Raw genomic sequence first — 24,462 nt, 5'->3', positions numbered from 1 at the left:
CGCCTACAGCAGAATCACTTTTCCTGCTCTGCGTGACTTGTGACTCACCAGAGGTGGATCATGCATCATCTTTGGCTGCTCCACATAATGACAGTTTGTGCTGAATGAATGCTTTTCACTGTGCCTTAAATTCTCCCAGAGTGAGCTGGCCTTCACGTGATTGAAAAACACTCCCATGTTTTGGTTGAGTGAATTCTTGAGAAAGCTTTATGGATAACTTCTGGAGAATGATGTTATCAGCGTAAGTTGCATTATGCGCCAGAAGCAGCGAATATCTTTCTTTAAGTGTATATTTTTAAAGAGAAGAGAAGCTTGAATTGAACTTTCAGCCTGTCCAGACTAGAAAATGAGACATCTCCTCACAATTGTTTCCCTGTCAGACATAATGTGTCCATCAGCTCTCCACCAAATTCTGTTTTTGTGTTATTTTACTAAAAATAATAGCAAAAACAACATACATTGTTTTATACATTATTATATTTGTACAGTTAATAAAATACCAGGTGGTTCAGACTCTAAAAGGCAATTTTTTTATTAGCAATCAACACATTCTTGCAAAGTGGTTCGTCTTTCTCAATCTGTATAATTACTGTAAACAGACTAATTTACAGGAGTTAAATTAATACACTGGAAAAATCATAGTAAACTATTTGTGCGCATTATAAAATCATAAAGTCACCATCTGAAATGTATACAGTACATTTAACAAAAATAGCCCAGAGGATATTACACAGTGTCTTACATTAATAAGAAGTAAAGTAAGAAAGCAACTTGGACAGTAACTGCAACACAGATGAAGGACAGTCTGGTAGGTATTTTACCACGTTTTCACGGCACAGAAATAAACACATTAAAATACATATAACATGATACAATATATGTCTATATAATATAGACAGTTTATAGACGCTTATCCGGGGTCGCGGGGGCAGCAGCTCCAGCAGGGGAGCCCAAAATTCTCTTTCCCGAGCCACATTAACCAGCTCTGACTGGGGGATCCCGAGGCGTTCCCAGGCCAGTGTGGAGATATAATCTCTCCACCTAGTCCTGGGTCTTCCCCCGAGGCCTCCTCCAGCTGAACGTGCCTGGAACACCTCCCTAGGGAGGCGTCCAGGAGGCATCTTTACCAGATGCCCAAACCACCTCAACTGGCTCCTTTCGACGCAAAGGAGCAGCGGCTCTACTCTGAGCTCCTCGCGGATGGCCGAGCTTCTCACCCTATCTCTAAGGGAGACACCAGCCACCCGCCTGAGGAAACCCATTTCGGCTGCTTGTACCCGCGATCTCGTTCTTTCGGTCATGACCCAGCCTTCCTGACCATAGGTGAAGGTAGGAGCGAAAATCGACCAGTAGATCGAGATCGGCTCAGCTCTCTTTTCGTCACAACGGTGCGGTAAAGCGAGTAAAATACCGTCCCCGCTGCTTCCGATTCTCCGGCCAATCTCCTGCTCCAATCTCCCCTCACTCGTGAACAAGACCCCGAGGTACTTTAACTCCTTCACTTTCCTGCTGAGAAGCATGGCCACTGATTTATAGGTGCTAATCCTCATCCCAACCGCTTCGCACTCTGCTGCGAACCGACCCAGTGAGAGCTGAAGGTCACGGACCGATGATGCCATCAGGACCACATGATTTAAGAAATCGATACAGAATTATTTATAGGCCTAAATAGGCACCGCTAAGGCATTTAGGTTGTTCAAGTGCTCAGGTTGTTTTGATTATTTAACGCAGCGTGGTGTAACACCCATATTAAAGTCTGGTTTAGTGACAATTAACACAACAAGTGCATTTGGAGAACTCTGTACAAAGAAAAACAGGAGTCAGTTGTAGAAACAGAATCTGTCCCATCAGTCTCATCTGCTAAGTGATGCGACACCGACGTCATCCACTGTGGTGAGTGTTAGTGCCTCTGAATATCAGAAAATAAGAACTAGTAGCAAAGCAAGAGGGAAACGGCACTTACGCAGTGAGTGGTATGCTGATGGTACTTTCCACTGACAGACACGGTGTAAAACTTGTAGCTAATGCCACAAAAGTACTGGACGTTAACCATTATACAGTTTATTAGCTATACCATTCTGGTGACTAAGCTAACAGCGCTAATCGTATAGCTAATGGAGAGCATAGCGTCTCGGATAGAGTTTGGAGCACTAGTCACTCCCCTTCCAGTGGACCTTATTTCAGAAAAAGTATATACGGTGGTCAACGGAGAGAGACAACTGATGTTTATTTGAATTGTGCCCTGAAATACAAGCATGAGGTTTGTCAATTTAAAAGATAATTTTGCAAGTCAAGAAAGTTGCAGTTTGTCGTAAAACTTTGCAGCGTTGACTTAACGTGATGCATGCTGGACTTAACTTTGGCATGCTGGTTAGAAATGTCGCTGCAAAACGTCACCATGTCACATGAAATTAAACCTCACAGGAGCAAGAGTCAGGCCGACGCAGTTGCTATTCTCCGGCTGAACCCAGTTGGAACCACCATTTTGCCTGATCTAGCGGCATTTGCAAAGGCAATTGCAGCAGGATCAGTCATTGTTCTAACTGTTTTAAGCTCACAGTAAGCTCATGCGCTCTATGGGAAGTATAATGTGTCTGACTGAACACTGCTTAACCCCTGCACTCACGTCTGACTATCAAGTCAGCGAAAGTCAGCTGCGGTCATCTTAAAACGCCCCTATTAACTAAAGCTAATATTACCGAAGCTAAGGTAAAATAACCTCCATGTGTACATGTGATAAGAGGATCAGGAGTCGTTGGATTAAATACATCAGATTAAACTGTGCGTGGAACACAGCTAAGTTACCTAGCTAGTAGCAACCAAGCAGTTTTCACAAAACTAAATGTTACTTTACTTACTTACAACCAACTACAGCTTTTATCTTATAAATTGACAAACATCATAATATTCAGGGTAATTCAGGGCACAATTTAAATGGGATAAAGTTGTCTCTTACCGTTGATTACCGTACATATTTTTGCTGAAATAAGGTCCTAAAGGGCGTAAGCTTTAATTACCAGCACAGCATTAATTAGCTTTACCCTGGACAGAGGTCTAATCAGACACAATGCGCAGCCTTTTACATAATACTGACACGATTTTGAATCTTCTCCTGTATATCTTGGACATCTTAGTAATTAGAGAGCAATCGGATAATCAGACGGAACTGTTACTTCATTTCACCTCATTTTTCAGTCATATTAGGTCATTTCTGTTTGGGTTTATTTTGTTTTTCCCAAACCAGTGAACGGTGAGCGACACATCTGTCCCGCCTAGTCGACACACAGAAACTTAATTTACTTTCACTGTTAACCTTTTTCAAGTTGTTAACATAAATATGTTGATTTACGAGTTGTTATTTCTGTGAGTCGACTGTGTAAGAAGCGCACCTGTGTCCAGCTCATCCCCAACTGTCGCCATTTTTGTGGCTATTTTCCATTGTCGGTGGATTATTTCTCTAACCATCGCAGTAATAGAAAGGTATGGAACCGGGCTAACAAAAACATGGCTGTGCAATTTAATAAAAAGTATGTTTCATCAGTTATATTAATTTGATTATTATTATTTCTTAATTTATGTACCTGCAGGCCATTACTGCATTACTAAAAGGCAAGTTTAGTCATTTTAGTTTGGTTACGTTTACAGGACTACAGCATTAGCGGTTAGCACAGAGATATTAATTCTTAATGTACATGTTGGAACAATATAAAGTCAGGCAGTGGTTCGATATGATTAGTGAGCTCCAGATGGCGCTCCTTGTGCGAGGGTCCCAGTGGGGTCCGTCAGTCCTCCTGAAGGCCTACTAACTCACAGCTCTTCTTCCACAGCTTAGCCTGTAGCTCAGAGTCGTAGGAAATGTCGGAGGACTGCCTTTTCTGGCCGTTGTACAGGTAAGAGCCTCCGAAACCTTCCATCTCAGAGGCAGCTGCGGCGTAGATGGCTGTGGATGCTCCCTCTGCTGGACTCTGAAAAGGACATGCATGAAGAGAAGGCTGTCAGCAGGTTGTGTTAAAAGAATGGAGTGTTTCATTCACAAACATGTTACCAAAGAGTAAAAAGAACCTCATAGTCCTGCTGTTGGACATCAACAGACAGAAAGACTACAAATTTAGCGGCGTCTGTAATTGTTTTAGAGAACCCAAAAAGAGAAAAAACATTACAACACACCTAGAATATTCACACACACCCGGTTGATGGTGTGAATATTCATTTAGCATTCAGTTTTATTATGTTTATTTAAAGTATTTTTTTGTTTTAACTCCAAAATCATGCAGACCAAAGCATTATCATCATAATATCAAACAGATGTTTTGTCTTATGGAGCTATGCAGACTATCTGCATGAGTCATACGACAGGTCTGGACTGCTCCTGAATTTTGTTTTGCGTCACAGATAAAATTCCAAATTAAATGTTCACATTGCGCAATGCCTCTTCAAGTTCTTTCAAATCACTAGTGCGTTCCATGTAAGAACAAATCTGTACTCACAAGTGTTCTGATGTCTGAGCTAATGTAATTTATGCCAGAATTAAACAGACGGAAAGGAAATCATTAAAGTGAAATAGAGTTGATGGCACTGATATTTTCTTTCCATAAAAATAACGCACTGTTTACTCTGCTGTCCCAGGCTGTGCAGAGATTTTGCCTGTGTTAACTCAAGCTATGGTGAAAATGTACCCTGAACAGTATCTTGGCAACTGGTTTCTTCAGGGCCTGTGCGAGGCTCCACAGGTTGTCGTACAGCGCCGTGTCCACCATGCCGGGGTCCACGGCGTTGACGGTCACCGGGAAGCCGCCGGCAGTCAGCTGCTCCTGCAGGTAGTAGGTGAAGAGGACCAGAGCCAGTTTGCTTTGGGAGTAGGCACCATGGGAACTGTAGCAGATCCTGGAGAGGGGGGTGACAAACCAAAGTATTAAACAAATCTGAATGTTATACTGGTGACGGTGATGATGAGAAGTCAGAGGATCATCCTGAGGGGAATGTGACAGAAAGGCAAGAGCAGTTACCCCACCCGGATTTGAACCCGGGTCTACAGTGTACCAAACAAGCAACTTGACCGCAAGAGCCAGGCTTGTTGGTATGGCAGTCACAGCGCATACTCAACCGTAGTGACGGTGGTCCGTCACAGGGAACATGAAATTCATGGTAATATTTAGATATTTCACCGGCAGACACTGCCATCCCTGATTGACTGGTCAAAATTGGATGTTTACCTTTATTACACAATGAGCACAGGACAGTAGGCTGATGCAGAAAAACCAAACAGACTTCTGCACACATCAGACTGGTCCGTAACAACTTTATATTCTGCCTGTTTATGTGCTGCTGTGTCTCACTTTAACATCTAATGCAAGTATTTACAATGTGAAATACAGTAGAGCAGTATAGTGTCAGATTGATATTACCGCTACACCAAACTTTTTAATTACTTGCTCCTGTCGTCTGTCGTCTGTCGTCCTGCAGGTGTTTGGTGCTGCGTGTTCACATCGTGCCGCTCTGCAGCATCCTGACAGCAACACGATTTTCCAGAGGTAGCTCGTTGTGCGTCACTGTGATTGGCTCAGCTGTTTCAGAGCAACAAGAACGGTGGTGTGACAGGCTGAGAGTGTGTTTATTATTAATCACCACGTCACCTCTGATCTATATCACCCAGGCCTTTAGCACTGCTGCACACGCATGATTCAAAATAGCAGGTGGAAACACCAAAGATGCACTTGTCGTTGTGTTTGCACAGTTAAAATAACGTGCTTTTTAAGTGTTTATAAAACCGCCTAGTGATCTAAAAAACAACAATCATTTTACGATTTCCTTCTTTTCTCTCACCTCCTGTTTAAGTCATCCATGTTCACGACTCCTGCGTAGTGCGTAGCAGAGGACATGTTGACGATTCGGGAGCAGCGGCCCTGTCTTCCTGACCTCTTCAGGACGTCCAGCAGCAGGTTGGTCAGCAGGAAGTGGCCGAGGTAGTTGAGCCCAAAGTGGAACTCAAAGCCATCCACCGTCTGTGCTTCAGGAACCAGCATGGTTCCAGCTACATGAGATCGTTTAACATATGGTAAAAATAGTTTGAGAAAGACCTCGACTTTTAAAAAAAATAATAAGCTTATATGACTTTTTTTATGGATTTACGGAGACAATCAAAGTGGCCTACCATTATTAAACAGAACATGGAGGGGGAGACCTCTGTCTCTGAACGTCTGAACAAACCGTTTCACTGATTTCAGTGAGGTCAGGTCCAGGAAGATGAACTCAGCTGTGAAAACAAAATAAAAACATGTTAGCACAAATTCCAGAGAGATGTGACAGAGATAAAGATAACTGTGATTTGATAAGTTAGTCTGACCAGTTAAGACTGTTTAAAACAGTCCTAAAGGGGTTTCCAGGGGGTTCCCCAGCAAAAAGGGAAATAATTTCTTTTACTATAATTCGATACAGGGACACAATGACAGAAAGTGTGACTATAAGGCCATTGGTTTCATACACTTTATGTAATAAAACATCTAAAAGCAAAACTACCATCACATGTGGGTCTAAGTTTTGTCAGTTTAGGGGTCCTTGATGTGAAAAAGGTTAAGAACTACTGGTTTAAAATATTTAAACAAGCAGTTATGACTGCAGGTTTTTAAAGATAGCTGGAATGAACTAACGTCTTGTTCCTAGACTACCTAAAACAAGATGTTCTACAGATGCCTGTTGAACTTCAAGAAAGGGAGTATAAAACAAAACAAAAGCAACCTTTGACCTCGTCCATCTTGAAAAGAAAAGCCCTGCACATGCAGTGGGTGACTTCAAGTGCTGGAACACACAAACTAAGAATACAATATATAAGTAATGCTATTTACGTGACAGCGTCACACAGTGTGAAAACATGTCGTCCTCTGAATTTAAAGCTGCATTCATTGATCTTTTGGAAATTTTGGAGCAGCAGATCTAGCTGGTGAGACTTTTATTGTGGCCAGCTTAAGGCACACTGTGCAATACCCATGATGTCGGATCAGCATCTTGACATGCCACACCTGAGGTGGATGGATTATCTCGGCAAAGGAGGATTTTGACAGATTTGTGAACAATATTTGAGAGAAATAGAAATAGATTAAATAAATTTTTTGTACTTAGAAAGTCTCAGCTCATGACGAATGGGGCAAAAACAAAAGTGTTATAATTTTGTTCAGTGTACATATACACATATATGTACATATGTGTATGTCTATAAATACACACATACACACAAATAAACTTAAAAAAGTACAGCCACCACTTTTAAACTCTTTTAACTCTTGTGTGTGGTAGCCAGGCAGGGATGGAAATAATTTTAGGCCTAACATGTATTTAAATTAAATATTTTACAGTAAAATAATAACATATAAAACACTGTAAATTTAATTCCTACTTGAAGTGAAATAAGAAGTAGCGGCATTTCTCACAATCGATCAATAAATTTAAGGGATAAATGAGGTATCACTGAAACATTTTGGTAATCATCACAGGACACATAAAGACTCTGATACATGAAGGCGCAGCATTAGAGAGCAAAAGGGAATTTAGCAGCACGACGACCCAGAAGAAACCGACTTCTCTCTTACATGCAAACATTTTTATTTTGGACTGAACCTTTAACCTTTCACTGCTCCAGAATAACCAAAGAAGGTAAAGACAAAGTTTAGGTCAGAAAAACAGAGAAATTGTGTAAATTTGAGATGTCCAATTTTCAGAGATCAAGTTATGAGTGAACTTCAAATAATTCTGCAGCAGTGGAAGTTGAAAGAAACAAATTTCTACAGCGTGTTAATTCACCCTCAGAAGCTTTGTTTGTACAACATTGTATAGGCTATATATATATAATATTAATCAAGTAAGACAGACCAGTCGTCATCAGTTGATCCTACAGTGAGATAATGAACAAAACTCCTTACTTTAATTGTTAATTTTATATCTGAAAATGTCTCAGTTTTAGTGACATTGTTTTTATCTTTGTCAGTTTGCTGCTTACTTTTGTACCATTTAAGGTTTTTCACTGGACTTGAAGAAGTAGAAAAATGTTCTAAAACTTTTTAGTGTTTTTCTTCTCAGAAGTCTAAATTTTGAACGTGGGTTCTGTTAATTTGATTTGTTAATTCTGTGAATTTGAATCACACGGGTTGATTATTATTTGGTTTAAAGGCCGTCAGCTTTATTTCGGGAAACTCAATCGATGCTTGGTGTCCTTTACCTGGTGTATGATTTTTGTTTGATCATTTTTAAATGACAGGTTAGGATTAAGACCGACCTTTATTTTGGGTATTCAGTAACCCTCCCTTACAATACTATCAATAGTCCTACTACTAATTTTGAATGCAGGACTTGTACTTTTACTGGATTTTTTTCCCCCCATTGTTGTACAGGTACTTTTACTTAAGTAAAGGACCTAAATTCTTCTTCCACCACCGGTAAAAATGATGATGTTTGGTGTGAAGTCTTCAAATTATCCAAATCTGCAGTTACCCAAGGACAATTTAAGGGTAAAAGTGGACTTAAAAAACAATATTAGTTCAGACAGTTACAGAGGTGAGTCTGCACTGTGTGGCTTCTGGGGTTATGCCCAGTTTTCTCCCTAAAGTCTTATTTTTTTAGCAACTTGGTGTCAGTTTGTAACGCCCTGGGAAGCCCCTTAGCGTCGTAGCTCAACGCACGGGGGGGAGCCCTGTAGCGTCATTTATTATGAACGCTAAAAGCAGGTGCATAGTAAATAACAGAAAAGTCCGAGTAATGTATTTTTTTTTTTTTTTTAAACCAAACCATGAGGTTTTACTAATCCTAACCAAGGACTTTGGTGCCTAAACCTAACCAAATTGCTACCTTTCACAACATTAAGCATTAGTTTCATTTTGAATGTTTAACTAGACGTATTGCATATGCATATTTAGTCTTGCTAACTTGACCACGCAGCCGTACACGTCTGAAAGTTTATGTAAAAGGGGTACCCCAGGGAGTTAACAAGCAATCCCAAGGGGTGTTGGCCAAGCGTCCATATATGAGGAGTTGCTCAAACACCTAATTAAATCAATTCAACACCTCCACTGCAGCATATTCTGCATTACACTAATTGAAATGCCTCATGAGAGAGGGTTATGTGCCAAAGAATGTCCATATAAAGGAGAAGCCTACTTGGAATTCAGTTAATCCCTGGTCTAATTAGTGCTGTTTCTCACACATCGTCAGGCTGAAACAAAGAGCTCTTTGGGTAGAAATCATCGTTAGATTGGACTATTTATCCAGCACTCAGGAGGTTTAAGATAAGATTTTACAAATTTTAGGACACTTGCCTCTATTCAACTTCAATCAGGTTAATTACAGATGGACGTCTCCAGGATTCCCATTTAAAGCTATGGCTGCAACTTATGATTATTTTCGTTGTCGATTATTAGTTTCTATAACTACAAACTGCATCTCATCTTACAACCCTGTTGTATGTGTAAAATAAATGTACCTTGTATAAAGTCAGAAAATTATAAAATATATGATGATGAGCCCAAAGCCCAAGATTATGTCCTCAAATGTCTTGTTTTGTCCACAACCCATAAAGCAGAAATTAAACCATTAAATATTTACAATATTTTTTATCAAAACTGGTCCAAGGAAGAAAAAAGATGAGCTGGCGACAGGGTCGTGGACGGCCAAGGCATGAGGGAAGCGAAAGCTGTCATGTGTAGTCCGATGCACCAAACTTGTCAGAACACACAGCGCACACTCACAGCGGTCTATGCCTCGACGAGTGAGGGCTGTTTCGGCGGAGACCGACAAGCAGGTGGTCATAATGTTATGGCTGATCGGTGTATACAGAGGCCGAGCGACATTTTGCAGTTGGCTTCCACAGATCTGTCATCTTCCAGCTCCGAGAGCCTCCTGCTGTGGCGGCAGTGCATGCACACAAATGGACCTCTTTATTTAACAGTTTCTGAAAAGCTGGCAAATATCTGGCTCTACCATTTACAACCCACCATACTGTTTATTGACATGAATAATTTCAGATAAGGTGTTGGCTATCCTATGAGGGGGTGCGCAGCAAAAGGACTTCAGTCCTTGTAAAATATAAAAGCATTAAGTTAATATTAAAACGGGGTTTGAAAAGCTTTTAAAGAGATAACAGCAAGATTGTGTGCCACATTTTGAAACACAATTAAAACTTAATAATGGAGATTACAAATGACTTATATCCACATCATTTTAAATCTGCATTTTTGTCTCTATCCAATGAAATCTTACAGGACCAGCTTTGATTTGAAGGTTCCACTTTGAGCATCACTTTTGTGTCACTATACTATTTTCTAAAAGCTTTTGTTTTGGCTAGCAAATTGATAAAAGCAACAGAGAGAGATGGAGACAGGTAGATGATTACCTTTCCCCTCGCTGCCTTCTTCATGAATCCTCCTGACGGCTGCTGCGCCCTCTTCTTTCTCGTTCCCAGCTGGAGATGATGGAGATCAGAGAGGCTTGGTGGGCAGATGTCCAGTAGATATCCACTTCAACTAAATCCAACTGTCTACACCGACTCAGTAAGACTAGCTAAAGAATGTCATGTCATCTGTTTATAGCAGTATACTAATTATTCATCTATCCTGGAAATTCTTACATCATAAAACATAATCAATCTAAGGTTTATTTTTTTTATCATTTTGACTACTAAACAAAACACTGCATGCAACTAAATGACAGAGCATGTAAACACAAAGCACCTGCCTATTGGGGATTGTTCCTGTTGGTTTAAATGTAAGACCATTACTTCAGTCAGTCAGCTCAATGGAATTTAGTCTGACGTGGGGCAAGGTGCAAGGCAGCAGACCTCCAATACTCGTCACACATGGACGCTTGTTCAAGATCCCTTGGCGTCACTTTTTATCGACCTGGTTACCCCTTTGTGTGTCATTTTTGAACAGTCAAGTTAAAAACAACAAATATGCAACGTCCGGTTAGACTTTCAAAATAAAACTAGTGGTTAATGTTGTGAAACGTAGCAATTTGGTTAGGTTTAGGCACCAGAAGTACTTGGTTATGTTAAAATAACAATATTACTTGACTCAAGTAACGCAACTAAAAAACCATTAAATGTTGACTTTTTGTTTCACACAGGAAACGAACACTGGTCTCCTGTGTAAAATCCGGTTTCTAGCCCACCCCTCCACCTCCTTACATGGACTTTTCTGATAAATATCCTAAACCTTCCTTTAACACTGAAAACTACACAGCGCTACACGGCTTTCCCCACTGCGTTGAACTATGACGCTAGGGGTTTCCCAGTGCGTCACAAACCGACGCCAAAGGGTCTTGATTATGCGCCCATATGTGACGACTTGAGAGCGATAACACGGTGGTAGGTCTGTTTAAATTTCCACACAGTGTGTACCAACTTCAACATGAATTATACAAGCTCTTTGATACACTGTAAATACAAAACATTGGAATCTATGATATCTTAGGGTATAAACCACAAATGTAAAAGTATAGCCAATGCAATGCTCAAGCAGTAGCTAAAATAAGCACAAATTGTTAAAAATGTTGTACTCCATATTTTTTTGTGCAAGAAAGTAACACTATGTTGTTACGTGGCTTTTGAAAAACTGAATTTGACACAATTATGGCGCACAACTTGTCTTTTTTTAACATTATATCATTTATTTACAGTAATAAAATTAAGATAGGGGGGAGAGACTGCAAATTACAGCTGAACTGCAGACTTATAACCTGTGATATGGTTGGACAGTTGCCTACCTATGATAACATGCATGCCCAGGCTTGCCAGGTGTCTCGCTGTCTCAAAACCCATTCCTCTGGTACCCCCAGTCACAATGGCAACCCTTCCATTTTGCTTGGGTAAGACTGTGTGGGAGGAGAAAGGGGACCACATGAGAACATTATGCAAATTCATTATTTTTTGGGAATCAGTATGACTTTTTTTCCCCTGCGCAGTTAAATGTAGTTACATCACAGCCAGGTCATTGATTGTTATTGATCCAGTTCCTGAACTTGCAGGGAAGAAAGACTCTTAAGACTAAAACAGAAGGGTAAGCTATGTGAACTACTGAGAAGAATAAATTAATAAAGTGTTATCTGTTCGCCTTGTGAAAGACACGACATCAACCAGTCAGGCAATGTTGAAAACAAAAGCTTTACTGTCATAGTTATTTTACATCATAATAATATGTGTTTTATGTTCTGCGGAGCAAGACAATTTTAAAACTCATTCATTGTTAATGCTGCAATGTCCATATACATAATATATTTACAAAGTTCATCCCAAACAAAACTTAAACACCTGAATTACAGAACCTCAAAAAAGTGCAACAGAAAAGGCCAAAAATATATAAACAGAGCGTAGAACATACAGCAGATGTTTGCAGGAGGCACAGATAATGAGAGACAACACACAGTGTTATTATGTAATCACCAGAACTCTTTTAGTTTTTGATTACAGGTGGATGTGCAAACTACAAACTACATTTTCTGTAGAGCTTTTGACAGAAAAAAAACTACAGTGAGGAAGGAAAAACGTCAACTGTAGCAATTTAATGATTTTAGCTAATTTGTGCAATAGCTATTTTAAAAAATATATATGTTTATTAGACTTAAAGGCTTTAATACACTCGTTCCAGAAGATTTACTTCAATTTACGTTTAGTGCGTTAGGTATAGAGCTGGAGTCAGGATGTTGTTAGCTTAGCTTAGCATAAAGACTGCAAGCAGGGGAAAATGGCAAGCCTGGCTCCGCACAAAGTAGAAAGAAGTCCAACATCACCCCTGCGTCTAAAGCCACGGTCCCTCGGTGAGGCTGTACTTTTGCATGGTGCTGTTTTGAGCTACATGCTAACATGCTCACAATGAAAATGCTCAGTTTTCACAATTTTCACCATGTTCTTTATCCTAGTTTAGTGTGTTAGCATGATATTTCAAACACAAAGTACAGCCGATTCTGATGGGAATGTCATTAGGAACCAAAGTGTTGGATAAATACAACCTTTGACCCGATGATGGCGCTACACGGAAAGTTAGAGCATCGCTAAAGTAATTCGTATTTGTTGAGATATTCAGATTGGACCTGGAGCCACGCTGCCTGCATGTTTGCTTCAAATTCTCCAGTTCCCCCAAAATGAAAAAACACGTATGTAATGGTCCCCTAACACTGCGCCTCACACTTAAAATGGGTTAACTGCAGAGAATGAATTTCACTGTAAGTTGTACTGAGTTGATTGTGATGGGACTATAAAGATTATATGATTTGATTTCTTAAGCAGCTGGTTTTGGATTTTACATTTCCATTTACAAATTAAACAAGAGGAAGTGTGGGCTTTGGAGATTGTTGCTAGGTGTTTCCAACTTGGACGGATGCAGGATAGCCATTTCTCTTGCTTATGCTGCCTGACTTAAGCTCTGTCCGAGACAATATAGGTCAAACTCTTCGTACAGATTACTCAAAGGAAGGTTATCATAACAAGTCCATTACATTTTCATACTACTGTCTAAGCTTGGGCAGTATCAAAGTATTACAATAACACGGAAACTAGATATCCCAAAGGTATGATTTTAAATACCATAAAAAACAGACACTCCTCTTTCTGGTGGATCGATCATAATGGCTCATTTATTTTCTGTGTTCTCAGTTTGGATTAGAGTTTAGAGTCTGTCTCTCATGTCATCTCCGTGTCACACAGGCCGTGTTTCTCATTCTCTGAGTGGAGTTGCAATGCACAGATTTTAATGGCCGAGTAGCATCACTTAGGGTCTCTAGGATGCAATAGTGACTTCTATCACCAGTTGCTTTTTTGTTTGTTTTTACCTAAATAGCGCATACTAGCGTAATAACTGTCAGAAAGGTATCAAAACATAGATACTGCTCAAGCCTACTACTGACTGATACACCTTGGTTTTAATGCTTCACCAGGTCTGCCATGTAGGCCAACAGTATACAAGGAATAACGTCATCACAGTTATTTGACTTTTTGCAATGTTTAGCACACTGTCCTCAAGTGAGTGACCCAGACTAGTTTCCTTCATGAACATTGTCCAAGTCATCCTCACAAGGCTCAGGCTCATAGTAGTTTCGCGAGTTCTCATACAAGAAGACCTGTTGATCAACTAATGCTGGAGCTATACGGTTCCTTTTCCCACACAGAACAGTCCCAGAGGAGCTGAACAGCCTGTGACAAGGTACACTCGTTGCAGGAATACACCAGTACTTCTGGAGCACCTTGGGTAGGGTGGGGAACAAGGGCGCATGACTTGACCACCACAGTAAAGGGTCTTCATCAAGACCCAAGACCCTTTGTGATTTGTAGTTGCTGAGCTCCTCTACCACTTGTGCATGCAACTCCTCCTGGCTCTGGTCTGCATCAGACTGGCAAAATATGGCAGCCAAAGGGTTGTTCTGTGTTACGCTGCTGGACGAAGATTCTCTTAGAGGGGTCTGCTTTTTGCTAGGTGGCTCGTCAGATACCAAGGAGAAATCATCTAGGCATGGTCGCTCCGCAATCTGCTTCTCAAGGATTGCTTTTGCCTCCTCAATGATGTTATTCTCAACTTTGGAGCATTCCTGAGTGGACAAAAAAGGCAACTTCTTGTACCGAGGATCCAGGAAGGTAGCAATGTTGAGGAATGTTGAAATTTCTTGCAATAATGGTGAATTCTGTGAATAGGTTTTTGAAAGGACCTTTGAGATGACCTCTTTGGTCATGCTGATCTCTTTGGGGTCCCCTTCCTTGACCTTGAGGGTGGTGTTCAACAGCATATGAAGCACAGGCCTAACCATGCTAATGGTTGGGTACCTGCAAGAAGTTATCATGTTTGCCACAACTTTAAAAGACTGGAGGACTTCAACCAAGCCCTCCAACAAGGCCCAGTCAGGACCATCAAAGCTGAAATGATGGCTGCTGGAATTCTCTATAAGTGCTGCAGTTACAGCAACCTGTTGCTCTTTCAGTCTTTGTAACATTGCTAATGTGGCCAACCAAGACCTACCCCTGTCTGTGATAAGTGCACACTGAGCAAGGCCATGCTGCTTTTGTTTTTCCTTCAGCAGATACATTGCCGGTTCTCTGAAATGATCAACAAGTTTGCGGCAGCATCCCAAAAAGCTGTCCACATGCGGCAGCTGGAAGGCTTCATCCATTGCACGATTGACCGTATGTCCAAAGCACGGCATTTCCACTGATAGTTCCAGGAGCGAGCATGCTTTTACAATGTCCAGTGAACCGTTTGTCGTGGCACCGCTGACTTTATGAGTTATTCCCCATTCAACAAAGGCTTCATACATAGCTCTGGTGATGTTCTCGGCCGTGTTGTCCTCTTGTACTTCAAAAGTTTTAAGGCATTTGTTGGCCACAGAGAAGCCAGTTGAACTGTTGTAATTAACCGAATGCATAGAGAGTGATATGTATGTTCTATTCTGGGTTTGGCTTTGCCAAAGGTCTGTAGTAATGCCACAGTTCAAAACCCCCGCAAGCTCACTAAAGACCATGTCCCGGGTACGGCAATACATCCGAGGAAGCATTTTAACTGCTAGATCACTTTTGCTGGGTGGAGAATACTCGGGATCGATGGTACTCATTAAGGTCTTGAATGTAGGCTCTTCAACTACAGCTATAGGGTACAGCCCCTCGCAGATGAAGTTGATGACAGCAGCTGTCAGATCATTGTGTCGTCTGTTTTCAAAGTCTAAGTTCTGCCGTAGGTTTGTGTCCTGGGATTGTTGCTGAACATGTAGACCTGAAGGCTCAGTCTTTATCCTAGAGAAGGCTGTGGCGAACGCCTCGCGCATCTGATCCGTGTTGCTCTTCACAAACTCACTGAACTCTACAGGGTGGTTTTTTTCCAGGTGGTACGACAGATTGGATGTGTTTCCAGAGTACGCAATTTGACTCATACATACGCGACAGTATATCCGTTTCCAGTGCAATACGCAGCCATCTGCATCTGTGTCAAAGCCAAAGTATTTCCAGACTTTGCTTTTTGCCCGTGGGTGTGCGACCAGATTGAGGCCAGAGCATGAAGGTCCTGAACTTTTACCCTCCATTGGTTCCTTCAGTAAGCAATCACTTATTGAGTACCTAACAAGAATAGTGAAATAAACATTTGAGGATGTTGATGAAATCATTACAGCCATTTGAGAAGCTACACTGAAACAGGATTGTAAACTGTTTCAGCAATGTACACATGCACACAAGAAATCAGATTACTTCTACCCATGCTGCAGCCTGATCTCCAATAACCTGCTTCACATGCAAACAGTCATTATATTTCATATCTCCCATACCAACTTCTGCATTTTCAATTAATAATTACACCTCCTTGAAGGAAGGTTCCTCTCCGAGATCATGTACTATCACTTCTGCTGGTCACTGCCTAACTTACTTTCTTATTCGTTGCAAGAAATAAAATATGGATAAATAGATTAGATTCTTCATTAGTTCTCTCACATGTACGGGAGGCAGCAAAGAAATGTCATTCAGAATAAACAAACACGGAAGGAGTAAAGTTTACTCAGAACTGGGTAAAACAGGCAGACTCTGACCATGCAAGCAAAAACGAGGAGCTCATATCTAAGAGAGAAGTCTGTTATGTGGACGAGCCACACAACACTATTATTATTATTAACAAATATAACAAATTACACTAATTACTTATACTAATTTAAATATACAGTATGTGTCAATGCTGTCTGAGTTGTGTAATTATTTATTAACCATACTATTTAAACTTCATTAGAACGGTGTTTCTGTTTGATAGGAAAATAGGTTTAAGAATATTTCCTTTCTTGACATTTTATGAGTTAATTTAGTTTATTTATCAGACAACAAAAGCTAAGAGAGCTTGTGTAACGTAGCACTTTGACCTACTCTACTTATTTGTACATGCATGGTTTTACAATGCAGTGGAGAATTACAACAGACCTAAACTCCTGTAAATGTCGTCCATAACCAGAAACACTGATGTCCAAAACCAAAAAAATAAATAGAGACCCAGGCAGCAAAACTGGAATTTTTGCTTCATAAGCCAGTCAGGCTTTATCTTTTTGCCATGGTGGGAATTTAGGAAATCTCCTTACTACTTGTTAAACAGCTTGCATTTTTTGTGAGATTACACTAGTGTGTGTCTGGAGACACAATCGCCTCTTTGTCTTACAGTGTTTTGCATTAATGATTTCTCACTCTACCATCACATGTTTTAATAGTTTAAGGTATTACAAGAAGATTCATTTGAAGCTCAAGGTCCACTTACTAGCTGTCTCCACGGCTTTTAAACTCAGCAAAAAGTAGTGGGACCTTGCCCAAAGTCCAACATACTACTACTACTACTACTACTTCTTTCAAAGTCAAGAGTGAAGTCTGATGCTTAAATTCCCAACGTTTTAGGCAGGTTTCTCTACCATTAGATAAGCAACCCTATTCAATTAACAATAAATAAATAAAAACGTTTTTAGGTTACTGCAAGTGCTAGTGTTTCCCATTAATGATGGCATTGTGCTTGTTGAACAGTGGAAGGTGTTAATAACACACTGACACACTGAACGCTGAGTTTGCATATCTGCTCTTCATACACCCTATATAATACAATTATAATATACACCCTTGATTATGCATAACTTTAAGCCTCAATATAATTGTCACACAGTTTTCATTATGGGGGAAATTAGCTATAAGGACCAAAACCAGGCTGTAAACATATTTATTTCTGCTGTAAAGTTGGTCTTTTTAACATGGGGGGGGGTCTATGGAGAGCGACAGTCTTTTGGACACCTGTCCATCAGTATAGGAGGGTACTCATATCCACAACAATGTGTAAATATAAGCAGCGCTGTTGAAAAAGTTCAGTAGGAGTCGCCTGTAATTTTTCTGGTAAGTACATTTGGTTTTAAGCCTGTTTTTTTTTTTTTTTTCGCTAGCCAAAATTTGCATCCCAATTAATATTACAGATTCACCTTACTAACCAAGCAAGCTATCGCCACCCTCTCACCCAGATATGGTCATGTCCAGTCAAGTCCCTTCCAAAAAGCCACTTCAAAATGGTAGTCCACAAACCTATGGGTGACACCATGGTGGCTACGTCCACTTCTTTTACACAGTCTATGGTCAAGATGGTAAAACCCTAGATTTCGCGAAACTCTTGCAAGATTTCTACGGGTTGTTTCTGCACATGGGTGAAGTTTGCCTTCAGAGCATTCTGTTCGTGTCCCATGTCAAACCAAAAGTCAACGCTGACTTGTAATTTTAACCCAAACCCAATAATCTTTTCCTAAATCAACCAAGTAATTTGTTTACCTAAAACCGCAACCACAACTGGAAACAATTTAAAAGAAAACTGAAATTATGTAAAGTGAGTCTAAAATTAAAAAGTACATTTTGACTTTTGGCTTCACACAGGACAGAAACCCCATTCTCCTGAGTGAAGATCCTATTTTTGAGCCATTCAACCACCAGACCCCAGAGCCCGTCACTTGGAGTGGATAGTATGTAGTAGGCCTAGCAGTATGTAGTTCTAGTTAATATAAACGTAAGGGCACTATTAAAGTCAGTTCATTTGAATAAAAAACTGCTTTATTAGATACACTATAACACAGTCTTTTAACTGTCACCCTAGCTGGCAAAATAAATAGTGACAGGTGGTGCACTCATAAACGGTGTCACCAAACTCCATTAAGAATATCCCCAATTTAACGTTGTCTTCAATGTTTCCAACCATAAACGCCTGTTAAGACTTTACCGTTATCCCTTTTAGCTAGTTAAATCCACACACACACACACACACACGACACCTCTGGTCGCATTTCTTTTCACTGAACTCGCATTTATCAGATTTGGTTCACAATGTAAGCTAACGTTAAGTTACATAACTTAAGTAACGTCACTGTTGGAAGATGAACCTGATGTATTGAGTAAATTACTGATCACACTAAACATGCTTGACTAATCAGAAATAATATTACGCCGAACTGCCCAGAAGACACCGTTATTAAAAGTCTTAATTCAGACTCCATCAACTATGTTCACAGGTCGACGAATAAAGTAATATTTCTGTAAACTGTCAAATTTCTAAAGAAGTTCGGCATGCAAGCGGCACGTATTTGAAATGAAAATATAACATTAAAGATTACAGATTAGCAGACAGTGACAGACATTTGGGGAATATAGATAGACCTGACCTGGCAGCGTAAAAGATCTGTTGAACGTCTGATAGATAAGAACTTTAATTCCGCAGAAATACAGCCTGAGAAGAGGCACCAACACCGCCAGCAGCCACATCCCTCTGTTTCCGACCGGACAACTTCCGAGTCCAACGGTGCTTCACGTCAATGAGTCCGGCTCGGAGCCTGCCATGGGGTTTTTCCTTTCCTTGGTTCCGCCCCTGGGAAAATTGCGTCACAAAATGCCAGAAATGGTGCAGATTAACTGTTAAAACAACATACTGCATTTTATGAATGTGTTTTTATCATATTTTAGGCTAAAGCTGAGCGTAGGGCTGGTTCCCCGTGGAGGGGTCATTTACACAATGAATAGTATGTAATCTCATATTTTACTTCTGAAACAAATACTATATAAAAGTCCCTTATAGTTCCCAATTCATGAGTCAAAAATAACAATTTAGAATTTCCTAAAGAGAAAGAAACATGGGGAGTTGTTGAATTTTCAAGTTGCAGACTGGCCACTCTTTATAATTGTTTTAATTTCTTTCAGAGGAAAAAAGACCCCTACAAACATTTAAATATTGTAAGTAGGCAAAGTAGGCCTAATTAGGCAGATGTGGTTGGGCTCATAAGATAATTTTTGTTTTGGAATGATAAAACACTTATTGCTGTGTCAATCTTGGTAATAACAACAACAACAACAATAATTAGTTATTTAGCTGCCACTTTTTACAATTGCTATATGTGCCAGAGGTCACATGCCTCTGGAGGAATTATGGGCTAGGGACACATTGGATGTGGTGGTTTGAATCCAGGTCACCCACACCAGAGGTTTGTGTCTTATCCACTGAGCCACCAGCAGTACAGCAGCAATATAACTGGACAATATGGCAGCAAAACTAAAGGATTCTGGATATTTCTAGGCGAGTCAGTCACAGAAAGGCTAATGCAAAGTCACAGCAGGAGGACACACAGCTAGGGCAAGTGTGATCGAAACAGCGGAAAAGGGACCTTACAGATTGCTTTAGCGTCAATCTAAATCACATTTGAACCCTCTAGGCATTGTGGATGTTTGATCTGGACCGGAGTTTCCCTTAACTTTCCCATTTACTGTTGAATCGGAAGCCGCAAATTGGAAGGTCACGTCAGTGTCGTCAGGGAATCAGCCTATAAAATAATCCTCTTGTGTGAGTTTTTAATTATTATTTCATGTTATAAAATCCCCCGAATTCCCAGAAAAATCTGCAGAGACCATCACGGACATGCTCTGCTGACACGGGAAGTATAATGTGTTCTTTGTTAAATATAATTAATTTGTAATGATTTTTTTTTACATCTTGTTATTACTAAAACATTTATCTTAAATGCCAGGCTTAGCCCATGCAGATGATATCATTGAAACTTTGAAAACTGATATTGACCTTTGCCCAAAAATGTATTCATGATGAGACAAGATCTAATTTTCATTTTACTCACCAAACTCTCAAATAGCATGAACGTTCCCACTCAATCCTTCCCTAATGTGATATGGCTTTCAACAGAGTCTTATTGTTTGAAAGCGGGTCAGTTGTTCTGGATGAATCAGAATCCACTATTTCACCATTTGTCATAGTGTGCTGTTTCACAGATGCACTTTCATTCAAGTGGGGAAATGGTAAAGGTCTGTGGAGTGGGACTATTTTTCTGCTTTCGGGGTATATTTGACATTTGGGACCATATGTACTTCTTATAAGCTTGTAATTTTATGACCACCAGTTCAAATGTGACAGATTCTGTCTTCGTCCAGGGGAGTTTGATCTGTGATGCTCCAGATTATTTTGTGTCCCGTGTGGCTGTATGAAAGACAGCATTCAGATTTCTCACAGGGTTTGAGGAACATAGAGACGATCATGGTTGATGAATTTAAACTGTCTACATTTTTACATTGTTGTTTTATCATTTGGTCAGTCTGCCAAACAATTTGGTCCAGAGCAAGATATATCACAACAACTACTGGCCAGAATGAACGAACCTTTCCTGACACCAAGAGGCAAACATTTCCATTTCAAACTTCACTGAACAGACATGAAATTTACTAGCACATCTTCTGCTCTCCAGAAGATGAACCTTTTCTGTGTCACACTCCACGAACGGTCCTCTCACCCTACAACATTGCATGATATCCAGGTTAGCATGAAATGCACTAAGCCTCAAGTAGACCACATGACTACTGGCGATAGAGTAGGCCTGCACTCAATGATGACAAGACATGTCACTTTCACTTCATGACTTGATTTGGCATGATTTACCTGTCACAGAAAGATTATTGAGATCTGGGAAACAGACTCTTGAGTCAACAGAACTCCCGCCGTGAAGACATCAACATCAATCCTCAGTAAAAGTCATTGTGCCACTGACTGACAACAGGAAGTGCGCCCTTTGTGACAACCATTTGATCTAGAACATAACATATAATTAGCGTGTGCGATCAAGCGACACATGCAACGTCCAAAACACATGAAAATCCAAAGCTGTGGTGACTGACCTCTGGCCCCAAGCCATTTCATCGCTAGTTGCAGCTTTAATAATGTGTTTGAAATGTTTCCATGCAGGATAGCAGAAGGTGAATCAATGACAATCATTTGTAAAGAAATCCATTGTTCCCAACCCTTAAACAATCTAAAAATGTACTTTCAACATGAAGAATTTAATTTGAGTTTGTTTTGGTGATAAGGTGCTACACGTAGACAAACATACAGTTGACATAAATAGATGCAGAAATATATAAATATGGAATAAAAAATGCAAGTTATATAATAATAAAAGAATAGAGGAAAAATAATACAACTATTTGCAGAGAAAGAACAACATTGCAGATATATTATTCTGGGTTTGTGTTGTGCAGACGTATTGCAACGGAAGAGAATATTGTGTACATAAATATATAAATTGACAATATAAAAATATAGAACAAAGATTAACACATAACACCTAGGGGGGTAGACAGAAAGAGACCTGACTCACAATATTTCAAACCTTACCTGTTGGTTTTGTTGAACGGTCTGTGATCCGCTAACCCAGGAGCCTTTACTGTCCGGGTCCTTCAAGAGCTTACTCGATATTATTATATGTTTTTATTGTAAAGCACTGTGTGACTTTGTTTTTGAAACAAAAAAGTTGTATATAAAAAAGTTATTATTATTATTATTATTATTATTATTATTATTATTATTATTATTATTATTATTATTGTGAATGCACCCATAAAAAGTTATTGCACAGTTGCTATTAATCGGTGCATAAACCAGACAGGTGTATTTATGCGCATTTTGTGTTCTGTAACAAGTGATTCAATACTTTATTGGCACATGACAAGACAACATCTAATCACAACAATAAATAGAATAAGATCACATAACGTTTAACATATAACCCCCACCGCATGGATCATTACGTGCCATCCATCTGTAGATGTATCGTCCAATGCAAATAAAAATAAAGTAAAGAATACAGTGCATACTAGTACAAGAATAAAACATATTAGTCATTCACACCACTTATTGTTCTGTAATGACTGTTTGTTTTTAACTAATCTGTTTTTGTCAGGTTCATTAAGAATATTTTTTCGCAATATATCTTTTGTAACAGCCCTCTCAGACTGCCACACCCGGTGAGCTCTTTAAAAGGTAGGAGGACAGTTGGACCTGCAAAGTCTAGTTCATAGATAGCCACATCTAGTGTACTGACGCTGGTTTGTATTTGGTGTTGCGAGAAAAGATTTAGGTTGGTCTAGCTTTGAGAAAACGTTGGAAGCTACAGTCAAAATGAAGTTTGTTTTGAGGGTCGCTTTCCTTCTGCTTCTGGTTTCTGGCACATTGGCAGTAGAAGGTAAGCTGACAACTGGACAAAAGTGTAATTTTTACACTTTTATCAAAAGAAAGGTTATCCATGATCATTGCATGGTTATGACCACGTGGTATCAATCAAATCAGAGCAACTTGTAGGGTTTGCATCTGATGAGTATTTAAAGAGTAGAAGTATAACCTTGCGGGGGGGGAATCCTTTTTCAACCTTATTTTGGGGCAAAGCCATCAAACCTTTTCAGCGGTTTTATCAGATTTTACTTTTATATCCAGACCAGTAAAAGTGTAGTTATGTCTCTCTCCCCATTCATTGAGATACGGCCCTGATTTTGTCTTAAAAAAAAAAATAGCAAACAGGCTTTTTGGGAAACTCCTGACTCGTGGTGTCCACAGCTGCTCAGAGCATCAATAGAAACCAACAAAAACACTGTCTGTCATGCTAACACAAGCTATTAGTGATGGTTATAGGCACACAGTTTGAGGGAAACTGTACTGAACACAGTTTATACCAGTCATGACTTTCATGTTTTCCTGTTGCTCGAGCTGTTGCTACCAATGATAGCCTGATGCTAATTGGTGATGGTATTCCTCGTCTTCTTCTGACAGGATCTGACTTGTCTGGTGCCCTCGATGGCAACGGCGAGTGACCATTACTTCCTTTTAATATTGCTGTATACAAGTACATTTAACACTGAAACCAAGAGTCTTTTCCATATTCTAATAATGTGAATTTGTAGTAAAGATCTTGCAGTTTTTGAATGTTTCCTACTTATTTATTTTAGATTGTTAGTCTGATGGACATACAGTATGTTGTGATGATGTGTGTGTCCATCTGGGTGTTTAGATTTGATTTTGTCTTGTGGCCTGAAAGAGATGAGATGAAAGGGAGAAATAGATGATGTTGAATGCACTTTAGAACATCAGTAGCATCTAACTATTGTCCTAATGAGGAGGGAGGGCTGGTGAAGCCAACCAAAGACATGCAAGTCCTAACAACAACAGTCCTAACAACAACATGTCCTGCTTCGGTTGAGCAACAGATACTGCTGATTTTCTGAGGTTGATTCTTACAGATCATCGCATCAGATGTCTGGATCAACACTGCAGCATTGCACCATTTCTGCTGTATCACACTAGTGGTGTAACGTATCCACCACTTGTAAAGTCTCTTCATAGTGTCTCATCTGCTGTCGTGTATTTTTTATTGTTTTATTTTATTGTTCCTAATGAAAGAGGAGAGGTTTAAAAAAAAATAATACAACTTTTTTAATGTTATGACATCAGGGCCAGATTAACCTGCAGCGGCATGGTGCGTGGTTTGGTTAAGTTAAAGTAAAAACTACTAGGTTTAGGAAAAGATCATGGCTTGGCTTAAAATAACTACATTACTTATGGGACTTAAATTACACAAGTTAAGTAACGCTACTTCCATACAGTAAGTTATGTAATATCACTAAAATGTGGAATCTTTTGT

The 24,462-nt window shown here is 39.8% G+C and overlaps 2 protein-coding genes across 2 annotated transcripts; both read right to left on the bottom strand.

The window, feature by feature from the left end:
- Nucleotides 1–1,205: 1,205 nt before the first annotated feature.
- On the bottom strand, nt 1,206–19,302 carry LOC119919277 (dehydrogenase/reductase SDR family member on chromosome X-like). The gene is made up of 7 exons (XM_038739688.1): nt 19,165–19,302; nt 11,746–11,853; nt 10,376–10,444; nt 6,152–6,253; nt 5,824–6,031; nt 4,677–4,884; nt 1,206–3,965 (listed from the first exon to the last, which is right to left on the bottom strand). Exons 1-7 carry the CDS (start codon nt 19,262–19,264, stop codon nt 3,783–3,785), a joined length of 978 nt encoding a protein of 325 aa, XP_038595616.1. The 5' UTR covers nt 19,265–19,302; the 3' UTR covers nt 1,206–3,782.
- On the bottom strand, nt 12,124–19,300 carry LOC119919276 (E3 SUMO-protein ligase ZBED1-like). The gene is made up of 2 exons (XM_038739686.1): nt 19,165–19,300; nt 12,124–16,072 (listed from the first exon to the last, which is right to left on the bottom strand). The coding sequence occupies exon 2, from the start codon at nt 16,036–16,038 to the stop codon at nt 14,011–14,013; it is 2,028 nt and encodes a 675-aa protein (XP_038595614.1). The 5' UTR covers nt 16,039–16,072; nt 19,165–19,300; the 3' UTR covers nt 12,124–14,010.
- Nucleotides 19,303–24,462: the final 5,160 nt, after the last annotated feature.

This window comes from Micropterus salmoides, unplaced genomic scaffold (genome assembly GCF_014851395.1).
Source record: "Micropterus salmoides isolate LMB-PRFRI ecotype aquatic unplaced genomic scaffold, ASM1485139v1 Ms_hic_scaffold_2646, whole genome shotgun sequence".
NCBI lineage: Eukaryota > Metazoa > Chordata > Actinopteri > Centrarchiformes > Centrarchidae > Micropterus > Micropterus salmoides.
Note: the sequence above shows the minus strand (reverse complement) of the source record. Positions and strands in the feature narration are given on the sequence as shown.